This window comes from Eucalyptus grandis, chromosome 5 (assembly GCF_016545825.1).
Source record: "Eucalyptus grandis isolate ANBG69807.140 chromosome 5, ASM1654582v1, whole genome shotgun sequence".
In the NCBI taxonomy this organism is placed as follows: Eukaryota; Viridiplantae; Streptophyta; class Magnoliopsida; order Myrtales; family Myrtaceae; genus Eucalyptus; species Eucalyptus grandis.
Window position 1 is genome coordinate 48,497,078 of NC_052616.1, and position 14,039 is coordinate 48,511,116.

Consider the following 14,039-nt stretch of genomic DNA (forward strand, 5'->3'; position numbering starts at 1 on the left):
TAGTTTGAAAAGAAAAAATTTTCTTTTATTATTTGAAAGCTCATCGAGATTATTCAAACACCCATATTTAGTAGAAGGGTCTTTAAGTTGAATGGCGTTGAAAGTTGATAATTAAATATACTAGTTTGGGATTTTATTATCCATTTATTATAGTTATATAATTTATGTGGTTGAGGGGTTTGTAATATTAATCTAATTTAACGAGTGAGTATAGTATTATTACAAAAAAATTAGTTTAGGGTTTTAGGGTTTTTGACAGTTAAATAAATTAATTTAGGGTAAATTTATCACAATGTACTAATTTATAATTTTTTATGGTTATTGGTGACAAAATTTAGTTTATAAATTTTTCATGATTAAAAATTAATTTAAAAAAATTAATTTAAAATAAATTTAATATTTTTTATATATAATCCTAACTTTTTAAAAATGAATTACACTCCTGCACTGCCCATCACGTTTCCTTAAAGTTCACGTAACGCCAAGCGGCTTCCTCTCTCCTCAACGGCTCAAGCGAAACGACACGACGGGGCACGGAATTCCACGAACCGAACCGGCCAGAGAGTGGAAAAAACCGGTCTCGCGAGACCAAAATTTTCAAAAAAAAAAAAAAAAAACCCCCGAAACGAACCCAAAAAAAAAAAAAAAAAAAAAGATCGGCAAATCCAACCACTCGTCCCGGACGACCGTCTTCCTCCTTCAATCTCGAATTCAAGAACCCTCAAATCCCTCTCTTTCTCTCTCTATCTCTACACCACCCAAGATTCAAATTCCTCCTCCTCCTCCTCCTCCTCCTCCGCCGCCGCGTGCCGAATCGACTCGAATCGAATCGAATCGGGCCGGGGTTGTTGCCGAGAAGGGCGGCGGACGGCGGCTGCGGGTGGCGGCGGCGAAGCGACGGCGACACCACTGGCTCCCCGATGATCGTGCGGACCTACGGACGCAGGAACCGCGGCATTCCCCGGGGTACCCCGACTCGATGGACGACGACTCGATCTTGGACGACCCTTACAGAGACTCCCTCTCCTCCCACCACGACGCCACGGCCCCGCAAGACTTCTACGCCTTCTCCTCCTCCCAGGACTCCACCACCCCCGCCGGCCCCCACCACCACCACCTGCCCTTCTTCGACTCCGACCCCTTCGCTCCTCCGGCGGCGGCGGAGGATTACGGGGGCTACGGCGGCGGCGGCGGCGGCGGAGGGGTGGGAGGGGCGGCGAGGAAGTCGAAGAAGGCTAGGAACGGGGAGGGGGCGGCAGGAGGGGGAAGGGGTACGGGGGGAAGAGCGGCGGCGCGAGGGGTCGAGGGCGACGTCGACGCTGATGGAGACGCAGGAGTTCGGGGAGATGATGGAGCACGTGGACGAGGTGAATTTCGCCCTAGATGGGCTAAGGAAGGGGCAGCCCGTGAGGATCCGGAGGGCGAGTTTGCTCTCCTTGTTGGGGATTTGCAGCACCGCCCAGCAGCGCCGGCTCTTGAGGACTCAGGGGTACGTCTGTTGTCGAGCTAAAAATGTTTCCTTTTTTTCTTTTTTCTTTCTTTGGGATGCGTTGTGTGCTTTCGAGGGGCGCGGCTAATTGGGGGTGTTAGAACTGTTGTGTTTTGTCGAAATGAGGCGATCCGGTGAATTGAGTTTTGGGAGGGTGTTAAGAGAGATTGATGTCTTCTTGGTGGGTTGGGCTTGAGTTTTGATGAATTAGGAAACTTTTGGTGATGTTGATATTTTGATTCTTAAGTCTGTTTAATTTAGATTCCGGTTTCTAGTCCTGCAAGCTTTCAGTTTCCAAGAAACACCTCATGATTTCATCATAGTAGGTGTGTAGTATTAAGATGGGAGGAAATCTCCAGAAGTTCATCTTTCTGGCCAGTGAGCTTTTGAGCTGAGTTTTCCAGTATCGTGTTTTCTTTCTTGGAAAGTTCAAAAATTCATTGATCTTCTCATTGTAGCTTCAAAGCAGTAAGTGGTGATATAAGGGGAAAGCCAAAATTAGAAAGTAACCAATATATGGTTTGAACATTGCATTGCTTGTTGGTTTTTGGAAGTGTCCAGCTTTTAGGATTCCTGATTCAACTTTGGATTTGCTCACTGCATGTTATGCTTGACATAACATGAAAAACCTAAGGTATAGCTTCCATCAACTTCTGAAAGTGTATATTTTTCCCTTCTTGGTTCTGCAGTAGAGAAGCAGCCAAATGCCTCACTGCCTGAGCAATTTTTTCTTCAGCATCCCCTGGCTGCTGTTGAAACTGCTATGACGAACCAAAATTTAGATCCTGGTGTATCGAAGTGCTTTAGAACTTTTCTCATAGAAAGAAGTCATGGAGCATTAGTTAGCCAAAGGATTAGTAGTCTGCACCACTTTCAGAGACAATTGCAACAATTTTGTTAGGAAAAATGAAGCATTTAATCCAGATAGGAGGAGCTGGATAATTGGTGTAACAAAAGGATTCCAAACTTTGATGGCATCATTTGTAATTGTTAAAAAATAATGTGGTTCCTTCTCCGCCATGAGTGCCTTTAAACAAAGGGAATACCTATTTAGGATTGTCTAAAAAGGGTGTCCCATTGCACAAGGCTTCCGGCACTGGGGGTCTGGGGAGGGTTTGATGGTTGCAGGCTTACCCCTATTTTCCAAAAAGTCTGTTTCCATGAAGTCAGGCCATGATGAAGTGATAAATCCCAAAGTAGGAGCTCCTTGCCATCCATTGTATGACCCAGTAAAGATGAGGTGACTTAAAAAAGAGGCTCATAGTTCTTTAGCTGCGCACCATTTGAGAAGAAGCTATTGTTGTTCGTGTGTGGCTTTAATGTTCAGACCAGATGGCATCCATGATGTTATGTGTGAAGCTCCAATAAAAACCATAGTGCACTTTGCAAATTGTGGAGTGGAGTCGAAGATTTTGAGATTATTCTGCTAGTTGTCTGATGGCTTTCATACGGTTCTGTCTTCTCCTGATCCACAAACTTTATTGTGAAGTAATGAATAGAAGTGCAGATTAAACTATATTCAGCTCATGATATGTTCACAGCAAAAACTGTGTTCCTTTCTGGTTAATGTAGCGTGATGCCATCCTACTGTTGACTGCAGCTATCTTATTGTTTACCTCTGATGAGGAAGGAGAGAAGTCTTATTTTGGACGTTCTAGTGGAATTAAATTATCTAACTCCAATCCTTTTTAACAAAAATCTTCTTGGAGTCGCTCGCATTGTTTAGAAACAGAGGGTGGTATATGGTGCCGCCTTGAGTGGGCACATTTCATTGTCATGCTGTTTCTTTTGCTTGTGTTAATTTTCTTTGCTGTTAGCAATTTAGAAAGATAAACAATGTATTCCTGTCACCTTTAGAATAAAAAGACTTCTTCCCCATGCAAGCCTCCTTTCTGTCCTCTTCTTTTTTCTCTCATTATTATCCATGACACCTTTTTTTCCTATATTATTTAATTCGTTGCTCAGTGAAAGTTAATTCAGGATGCATTTTGGGAGGTTGCCCCAAATAAAAAAACGATTTTGATTTTAGAAACAATGAGCAAAATTCATATAGTTTAAATGTTTTATAACTATACATTTTTGAAATACTTAAGTCATCCTATATTAATTTAAAGGCAATGACCTTAAGTTTACATGCTTAAAAGTAAAATCAAAAGTGTAAAGAGCTTGAATTTACACTTAATAAATGAAATAAACAGTAGGTTCACATGGCCATGGTGGAAAATATGTTGTCTATTCAAAATGGTGGATCGTTGACATGCTCACAGTTGACGCCTGATTATGTTTTGTTTAGTTTAGAGGAGTTAGGCGACATATTCTGCTTTTCATGCATTCGTCAATATTGCAATATTTTTTGGCTTACTCAAACTGACATTCATAATGCCTTGTTTTCAGGATTGCGAAGACTATAGTCGATGCTCTTATAGGTCTCAATTTCGACGACTCACCCAGTAATCTGGCAGCAGCAACCCTCTTTTATCTTTTGACCGGTGACGTAAGTCATTCAAAATCTGCATGCAATAGAGCGAATTCATTTCAGCTTCCCTTGATGTGCACCAATGGAATTGAACTCTTCTGAACAAGTGTCGCTAGTAATTGAGCCTATAAACTTCCCTAAAAAGAAAATGGCATCACGGTTCCCATATCAATCTTGTACCTCATACAATGTTTCAACAGTAGAAGGTGTGGTTACCCTTTCCTGCTTGCCTGGTCATGTGTATATAAACTTGATGACTAGAGTATATATGAGGAATATTCAATTTGGTCCTGCTGTATCATTATGGCAGGGCTCTTTAATTGATGAAGTTTATATGTTTCTACACTCAGAATAATGAATACGGATGACTCTTTGTTGGCCCCTAAATTAGAGTATCTTCATATTTCTGGGACTGAAATTGTTCAGTATGTTGTTATCGTATTGTATTTATGGACAAGACATGAATGAAGACTGTCAAGATATATAAATAGGATTGATTAAAGATATTATTATCAACCATGAGCCAATAATGACCACTTCATCATTGTTGAACTGATTTCATTGTGTCATTCACAGCATTCAGATATTACATATGAAGTCACCAGTAATTCTGGGGCTACACTGGTATCTATTTTTTCAATTTCCAAAAGCTGTTGGAACTCAAATTATCAAGCAGCAAACAACCCCCTCCCTCCCCCCCAAAAAAAAGTAAAATAAAATAGGTAAAAGACAATGTATGTAATTGACCTGAGGAAAATATAAGCCAACAGAACTCAAACAGGGATACACTAATCATTTCATCATCAGGAGTGTTAGGTCCTGAAAAAGCAATACAAGTGGATAGTCGCAAATTATTTTATCTGCTTTTGAGGATGATCTTGCAGCATGGCATCCTTTATCGAACTTCTCTCTATATAGATCTAATCTTCAGCTTTGTATAAAGTGCTTTCTTTAGTCTTCATTTGTCAATCAAAGGCCTGATTTATGTCTAAATTACAATCTCAGGGTCAAGACGATCAGCTTTTGGAATCACCAAGATGCATTAATTTCCTTGTTAAGATGTTGAAACCGACTGTCTCTGCATCTACCGAAGAAAAGTCCTCCCGATTCGGTTTTAAGCTTTTAGGATTACGTAAGGATTCTGAGATATTCCATGGGGGGATGAACAAAAAGGATAGTGGCGCTGCCAATATCATATCGAGAGTGAAGGAAATTCTTGTGAGTTGCAAGGAACTGAAGCCGAGCTTTTGCATGATAGTGGAATTCAGAGGCCTGAGTTAAGCCCCAAGTGGATAGCTTTGTTAACTATGGAGAAAGCTAGTTTATCTACCATTGCTCTTGAAGGTACTATGAACTGAATCAAACTCTTGTTCCATTTCTCTGAAAAACCTTTTAGTTTTCTTCCCTGGTACGGCCTTTTCTTGGATTACATGAGGGATAAAGCTCATGTTGATGGCACTGGCTAGCTAACCAGGGAATATGCTGGAGATTACTTCTTGCATACATCATCAAAAAATTAACAATAACTACAACAACTTAAGCTTTATCCCACTAGGTGGAGTTGGCTACATCATTAGATCAATAGTTAGACTTGGTTGGTCTACTTTGGAGGTTTGCGACTCAAACAGTTTTATTGGTTTTCTGTTGCAAATCATGGTGTCGTCTCTCTCTTTCTCTCTCTCTCTCTCGCGTTTCCCCTAGCAGTTGTTTTGACAAAACCTCCATTCCTTTTTGTAACAACTGTATCTGGATAAGTTCTCTGATTCGATTGTTGTTGTTGTGCCTGCTTATCTTCTCACATGAGTAAAATGCATATGGTCTTTTATTTCTACTATAATGGTGAAAACCTGCATAATCAATTTCTTAATTATGCCCAGCGATTTTCAGCAACTGCTGGAAGAATTTATCTTTTTAAAATTTCGAGTTATCTTTTCTATCAATCTTCTAAATCATTAAAAGCAAATTATTGATCTTCCATCTCATAGTCTCCCTTTTTAGTTTTCTGATCTGCTTTGTTTATGGGATGCTTGTCATTAATTTTGTTGCAACTTTTTGGAAGATTAGCTCCTGGTCTGTGTGTTACAAATTTAGCAGAGTATTTAAGTTATATTTCCTCGCTGCTTCCTTTGTTTCTAGCATAGTCCTCACTGAATGCAGACTTATCTTTCAAAATAATTCTTGCAGAAACTTCTGGTATTGTAAGAAAGACAGGAGGCAACTTTAAGGAGAAATTGCGTGAGTTTGGAGGACTTGATGCTGTCTTTGGGGTCTCCATGCATTGCTATTCCATAATGGAGGTGTGAGCTTGTATGTTTGCTTGATCTAGTATTTGTTCACCTACTCGGGCTGGGTTGGCCTAGTTTATGCAGGAAACAATGCTTTAAGCACTAGGAATTGTCCTTATCTTTCTGCCCTCCCAGGAGATTGTGTCCTGATTTAGAAACAATAGAAACTACTGCTGGAGTTAAATCCTTGTGTGCTGGAGAAGAACTAGTTTGGAGTCTTGTTTAATCTTATGTAAACTCCATATTTATGAACGAAAAATAGAAGAGGTCCTTGATAACTGAAATGCCGTAAAATTGAATGTTTCTCACAATTAGATATCATTGAAAGAAGTTCTTGTGCTTGTTCTGGAGAATTTCAAACCTTTTTTTTTTTAGTTGTTCTGACTGTTTATATTCCCAGAAGAAGTTTATATTCATTGCTGTTCTCAAAGCTACATGTAGCCCTTCAAATGCGTTGCTGCTTTGCAGGGTTCGAGAGAGCAACACCCTTCTTCTTGGGATGCTAAAAATGACGTGTATCTAAGTAGCCTTGTGCTGCTTTTAAAATGTTTGAAGATCATGGAAAATGCAACCTTCCTTAGTAACGATAACCAGGTATAGGACAATAAAGTGTTATGGCTCTATAGCTATTATTCATCACTACACTTAATTTGGTTCACAATGATTCCATTTGCTTTTTCTTTGAACAGACTCATTTGCTTGAAATGCAAGGGAACCTGGGTTCTGAAAGATCCAATATATCTTTCACAAAACTTATTATAAATGTAATCAAGATTCTCTCAGGTAATATATCATCTATAGAGTTACATACTTTAATTTTGTCTGTTAATTTAATCGCCTGTTGTTATTATTTTGGAGGCATTTTCAATCATTGCTTGTTCAACTGATTTTTTGCATTTTATCTTTAGGTCTTTATCTTCTCAAAAGCACTCCCGCTCCAAACAGTCAAGAATCTGAGTTCTCCAATGGCATATATCATACTTCTCGATTGGCTTTGGTTGCTGCTGACAAAGGTAATGGTTGACAACTAATTTCACTATTGTAGCCTCACCTCCCCCCCAAAAAAATCCGTGGCCCCGGTTTCAGGGGGTGGGGGTGGTGGTTTTTTAAGTACGGCCCTTTCTTTAATAAATCACAGGAGACTCCACGTTGGGGAATTTTATTCTCTATTCTCCTATTCTCTTAGATCATAGTGCACACGTATATAATGAGTTCATTTTATTTCATTTCAATTAAAGTGGATATGCTACATAGTTTGCAGAGATTATCCACTTGGCCCTATAACAGCATTTTCTTTCTGAACAGTCACATGCATTTGAGTTTGTGACCCATTGTGTGGCAGATTTGCATAGAAGTGAACTCAATTGTACTTTGTATAGTTTGCAAGCAATTTGTCATTCAAACTGCACAGAACCAGAGCACTTTATGAAATATTATTTATGGCTAAATTTGCATGTTCAATAATTTGAATGATGCAGATAACGCTTTTGTTGTTGAATAGAAAACTGTAAGAAGTGTTCTTTTACCAAGTCTTGAGTAAAATATAAGTTTACTTTTGTAAAATTATCTTGATACTTCATTATATCTATATATATATAAGACATACTTAAATAGTATTCACATAAAACATGTTAGGTTTACCAATTAGAGTGATGATCTTGATTTTAAGTGGATTACAGTCACAGTGTAGCATTCTTCTACTATCACTTGCCATTAAGTGTCAAAATAATCTAGCGCTATGCTTGGTGAGTGCATAAAAGGGCATTTTAGTGCTTGAGGTTCTGCAAGGGTCAAGGGTCAGACGTATGCTACCTTACTGTTACACCAAGGCTTGCCTGTGGTCTGCTCTTGGTGCTGGGAGATTTAGACCTTTTTTCTCCACTTCTGCATTCCACCTTTTTATACTTGAAGAGCTTTAGATTGTGAGTCTTATGTTCTTGGTAGTGCAGATTTTAGCTGCAGGATCTCTCTATTGATAGTCAACTTAGGGATCCTTTGTGGCTAAATCCTTGTTTTTGGCACATCAGCAACATACTGTCATGATTTGACATAAAAAGAAAGAATATCAATTTTGTGATTGAATAATGTGGGAATTCAATTGGTGCTAACCTAGCGATTTATTCATCCTGTTCATATTATTGTCTTCTGGTAGTGGATGGGTTATCTCTCTATGATGAAAAGGTTGATAACTGGATGGTTGGTTAGAAGTTGTTGTCGAAGGAGTGTTTTCTTTTATTACCATTTTCTTTTGTTTTTTGTTATTTTTTTTTTTCAACTTGAGGAAAATGAAGAGAAGTAGGATTTTTTTTTTTTTTTTTGGTGTTAACAAATCAAGTTAGAAGAGAAATGTAAAAAAACTTGGAAGGAAATTGTAATTTTTTTTTGTTTGGATATGCATGGAGGGGCAATGATGTGGAGGGAATTGAAGTTAATTAATAGACAAAAATAGCTTTTGTTCCTTTTCTATTTCTCACCTTTATTATGAGTTGGTTTAGAATTTTGAAAGGACATATGCTTGTTTATCTTCCAAGAGAAGGAAAGGGAGAGAAATAATTTTTGGTGGGTCCACCTTTTTACTTATGATTGATATTTTCTGGGGCTGGGATTGTTATAGCTGCTTCCTAAGTTATTATTTTGGATTAGCTTAAATATATGTTACAATTGACTTTTTCATATCTTCAGAGGAAAGCAATGAGATTTTGTCCGTCAGATCCACTAGTGAGCGTTGCAGTGTGGAGGAAATTTCCTTGCAGAAAATTTCTGGTGCATCTGTTCCTCCAAGATATTCATCATCCAGTTCCGAGGTGACAACATCGTCAAATGGCAGCTCTTTGTTGAAGATAAATTTCAGTTCTTCTGCCTCAAGTTCACGTGGTGGGCTGTTGAAGAGTTCAAGCAGTGGGACTAATTCGACTAGTAATGGTTTAAAGTGCAACTTCAGCAATGGCAAGAGAGACATTGTTAGTGATGATGCCATGTTTGAATCTTTGGAACATAGCCAGGATCCTTTCGCATTTGATGAAGATGAGTTTGCGCCCTCTAAGTGGGAATTACTATCAGGGAAGAAACATTCTAGAAGTAAGAACAGTAGATTACCGATCAGAGAAACTGAGGATGTCTGTCAACTGCAGCTGAAAAGGCTAGAAGATTTAGATAAGGGGGAACGTCCTCTTCAAGAATCAAGTAGCTGTGATAACAATTGTTCTCAGGAAGCATCTACTTCAGGAGCCATTGATGAAGAAAATCACAGCTATCTAACGGACTGCCTTCTTACTGCTGTTAAGGTATTACAATGTTCCAATAAGCTCAGTTATTAAATGTTGGTCAGCTTTTGCAAGAAAATTCAATCAAGTTCACCCTGTCAAAAATATCTCAAGTTGCATGTGAGCTTAAGTATTTTCCTTCCTGATTTGATTGATGGTGATGATATACTGTAGGAGTAAATTTTCAGTCAAATACTAATTATAGAAGGGAAGCTATGCAGGAGTACCTTTTAATGATTTTTTTGAATCATTGGAGGGCCTCTTCCCTCACTTCTCATGTGTATATGTTTAGTACAGTGTCCGGATTTGATTTGTACATAAGATGAAGCATTTACGAGTTGCTCCCTTGGCAGGTATTGATGAATTTAACAAATGATAATCCTCTCGGATGTAAGCAAATTGCTGCTTGTGGAGGATTAGAGACCATGGTGTCAATAATTGCAGGCCACTTCCCAATGTTTAGCTCCTCGTTGTCTCTCTTCAGTGACAGTAAGGAGAAGAATCAGAATGTTGATCTTGACCTTGAAAAGGAAAAGCACCTCACAGACCAAGAGTTGGACTTTCTTGTTGCTATTTTGGGTTTGCTTGTGAACTTGGTTGAGAAAGATGGAAGTAACAGGTCATCATACTGTCTCCTCCTCCTCCTCATACACAAAATGTTCTGCTTGAAACTTCTGCCGGGCAAGTGCAGCAATGCATGAATGTTGGAGAAGAATTCAATTAAGTTAGTTTTGTTAAAAATGCATGGACATATTTCCCTTTTTCCATAAATTTTCATTTCTTCAGTAGATCTTAATATGAAATGATTGATATACAGTGTTTAGAAAGAAGCACATGTCTGGTCTCTTAACTTAATTCAATAGTCCAACCTGTACATTGAAATTGATAACTTGCTATGTTTGGTCAATCTTATGGGATGGGCTTCCTTTACTCTTAGGCTAGAAGTCTAGAACTTTTGATAGTTAGAGTCAATATTCATTGGTGCAGCATATAAGTAAGGATTCCATTGCTAGTCCTAGTACTTACTAAGCTTCTAATGCAGATCGCGGCTTGCAACAACCAGTGTTACTGTACCCAACTTAGAAGGTCTTGAAAGTGGGAGCAGGAGGGATGTAATTCCATTATTGTGCTCCATCTTTTTGGCTAACAGAGGTGGAAGTGAAGCAGCTGGTGAAGAACAGGTTATGGAATTGGTATGTGCCTGCTTTTAGCAATTATAAGTGATGGCACATGAATATTGTGCTGTTATAATATGGAAAACCCCTTTTTTATTGCTTGGAGTTCTATATATTTTCTTTATTATTTTCCTTGCTAGGACTTGCCTGTTAATATAACCATGCCAAGTTATTGGTTCTTGAGGAATCGCCAAATTGATTTGATGCTTGAGTTATCTGTTCCCTTCAATCTCACAAAATCTTCATTTTTGAACACTTTGCAGGATGAGGCCACTTTGTTACAAGGAGAGAAAGAAGCTGAGAAGATGATTGTCGAAGCTTATTCTGCCTTGCTTCTGGCATTCCTCTCCACAGAAAGGTTTTCCGCCTCTACCTTTTCATTTGTATGATTTTCCTTGACATCATCTTCTATTTTAGAACGTACTGATTTCACTGCCATATTCAGCAAAAGCATCCGTGACAAAATTGCTGCATGTCTCCCGAATCATAATCTGGCGGTTCTGGTCCCCGTGTTGGAGAGATTTGTGGTATGTATCTCTTATGGGATTTCAAATCTGCACTCTTAACAAGTTCTCTTCAGCCTCATTCCATCTCGTCTCTTGCTTTTGCCCGTGAAATAGTGCAATATAAGTTTCTTATCCTAAATGATAGAGGGTTAACTTTTCTTTTCGGGGGGCCAACTATAGGTTGTTTCATTTCTGTGGTCATCTACTGGGTTAATGGTCTCTGCAGTCAAGGTTTATTGTTACTGCATTTCTCTCTTCTTGTCTGTGATCTGGATACTGCCCAGTGTGACTTTTTCCTACAATTAGCGTTTGTTCCCCAATGTGAATTTGTCCAACAATAGCATTTATCACCCTGGGGACCCGGTGATTGTTGTCACTGAAGTTTGATTTATATAAAGCTTTGTGCATGAAGTTACTAGATACTGAAAATTTGTGGCATTGGTCTGTGAGATTTACTTCGTTTTCTGTTTCCTCTCATCCAGGCATTTCACTTGTCGCTAGACATGATGACGCCAGAGACGCATAAAACCGTAAGCGAAGTGATCGAGTCGTGTAGAGTTCTTTGAGAACTCAAATGGTAGAGAGACCCAAATTCCTGTGTACAGCATCTTTCTTTCAGGATAGTTGTTTGAGCATCACACGGTGGAAGTGTGTGGCAGATGCAGCAGTCTATTGAGTTGACTACAAGCCTCTGTTAATAGTCTTTTATAGGCCTTTATTTTTTCACCCTCTCTTGTTCTTCTCTTTTAAAGCCTTTTTGATCCCTTCTCTTCTTTTACCCTTTTTTGCCTCTTTGTTATGTACTTTTGGCTTTTCGACAGTGTATCTTTTGTTTGTTTTTCACCTTCTTGGTGAGCTTAGGAGAATCTTCACTTTGTGCATTACTGCTGTAATTTGTAAATTTTCTTATTCTTTGTTTTAGTGTCGCCCCCTCAAGTATTTTGTACTCTTGTTATCTAAAAAAAAATTAACAAAAAGAAGAATGGTTGAGAGCCTTATACAGGTCTGTGCAGCATTTTTTTTTTACAATTATTAATTGAACTTTAAAAAACAAGCAAGTCACTTGGACTAAGTTTTTGTGATAATTTTTTTTATTTATTAAGGCTGCGTTCGGAAATGAATGATTTAAAAAATATAATTTTAAAGATGGTCATTGTATGTTTGTGAAAATCAAATGAAAATCAAATGAAAATCAAATGGTGAAATATTTAGATATAAATTGTTAATAATTATACGAGAGACTAGAGTCAGGTCAAAATCACAAGAACATAATTATATATTTTGTGTATAAATTGATGTCTGGTTTTTAAAAAAAAAAAATTCCAAATTTTAGGCTCTATTTAATATTTGTTTCCCCAAGAAAAGTTGAGATTTCACAAGTCACGCCCTGCTAAGGAAGCTTATAATTGTAACATTTATGATGGAAACATTCTCGAAATTTTCTGATAATTGTCGATCATTCTTGGAGCTGGGACATCAGAATTGTAAAAGAAATGTGACCGTTAGTAAACAATAAATAAAGGAATCCTCCTGACAAAAATAAAACGAGACAAAAATAAAAGCAATAAATAAAGGAATCCTCCTGACAAAAATAAAACGAGACAAGAAATAAATAGCTTTCTTGAAATCGTTTATATATAATAGGAGAATCAATTGCTTGGGACTTCCGTTTCTAGACAATTAAAACTGAGAGTCGAACTAGCCAATTTTACGTATATTTTAGTAAAAATTTAAATTCCATAATAAATAGGAAAGTTGCGGCCTTTTATTATAAAAAATATATGTTGGTCGTGATTTATATATCATTTTTTGTTCCGGTAAGGGTCACGGACAATTTTCTATGTTAGTTTTAGTTAAATTTTCTTGTTAAATTATAAAGTTAAAAAAGGACCCGGAAAAATGTTATTATTTTCTCGCGGTTTATAATTTAAAGATTTTTTGGCATTAGTCTAATTTTTGAGGGTATATTAGTTACAAATATTAGGAATAAATTAGTTTAGGGTAAATTTTCATAAATGTACCACTTTAGGGTTTTTTTATAGTTAATTATGGTAAATTTGTCACATGTGTACCAGTTAGAGATTTTTCATGGTAAAAAAAATAGTTTTGGGTAAATTTGTCACAAATGTACTAGTTTTGGGTTTTTTAAGGTATTAACCCAATAAAAATATATGTTGGTCATGATTATATATAATTGTTTGTTCCGGTAAGGGTTACAGTTCGATTTTTAAGGGAAAAATTCAAAAAAGGACCCGAAATGTTATTATTTTTTTAAATGAGGGTCCAAAGTGAATTTTGTTTTAAATAAGGGCCTAAAATAAGGACCTGAAGTGATTTTAGTTGTTCAAATAAGGACCCAACCTCACCGATGCTCGAAAGAGGGCTAAATTTTCCGGCGGTCGAGTATTTTTGTCATTTTGCCCATTTTTTCTAATTCTAATTCTTCTTTCTCTTCGTTAGGTTGGCGAGGGCCGCCCCATGGTGGCCACAAGTGAGGGACGACCTCGCTTAAGCATGGTGACCCTCAACTAGGGGCCATTCGTGAGGTTGGCCCTCGTTCGAGACTAGTGAAGGCCGACCTTGCGAGATGGTCCCTAGGCGAGGGTTGTCATACCCAGGTGAGGCCATCCCTCACCTAGCCCTTTGTAGGCATTATCAGTGGCTGGCTAGCTACCGACGAAGAGGAAGAAGAACTAGCCAAAAAATGGAAAAAAAAAAAAAAAAAAAAAAGGGAAAAATGACAAATGATGAAAGCACCTTGATTGTTGGAAAGACGGTTCCTTATTTGAAATGGACATAACCACTTCAGGCTCTTATTTAAAATAAACATAATCAATTTAGGTTC

General features: G+C 37.9%; 1 protein-coding gene across 1 annotated transcript; it reads left to right on the forward strand.

Moving 5' to 3' along the window:
• The first annotated feature begins 665 nt into the window (after window positions 1–665).
• On the forward strand, window positions 666–12,192 carry LOC104445307 (wings apart-like protein 1). The gene is given in 14 exon segments (XM_010059154.3): window positions 666–1,489; window positions 3,884–3,983; window positions 4,971–5,226; window positions 5,229–5,309; window positions 6,150–6,262; window positions 6,719–6,844; window positions 6,940–7,033; window positions 7,159–7,263; window positions 8,933–9,534; window positions 9,867–10,132; window positions 10,556–10,706; window positions 10,952–11,046; window positions 11,134–11,215; window positions 11,677–12,192. Coding segments are annotated over 14 exon segments (2,724 nt in total). The 5' UTR covers window positions 666–920; the 3' UTR covers window positions 11,761–12,192.
• Window positions 12,193–14,039: the final 1,847 nt, after the last annotated feature.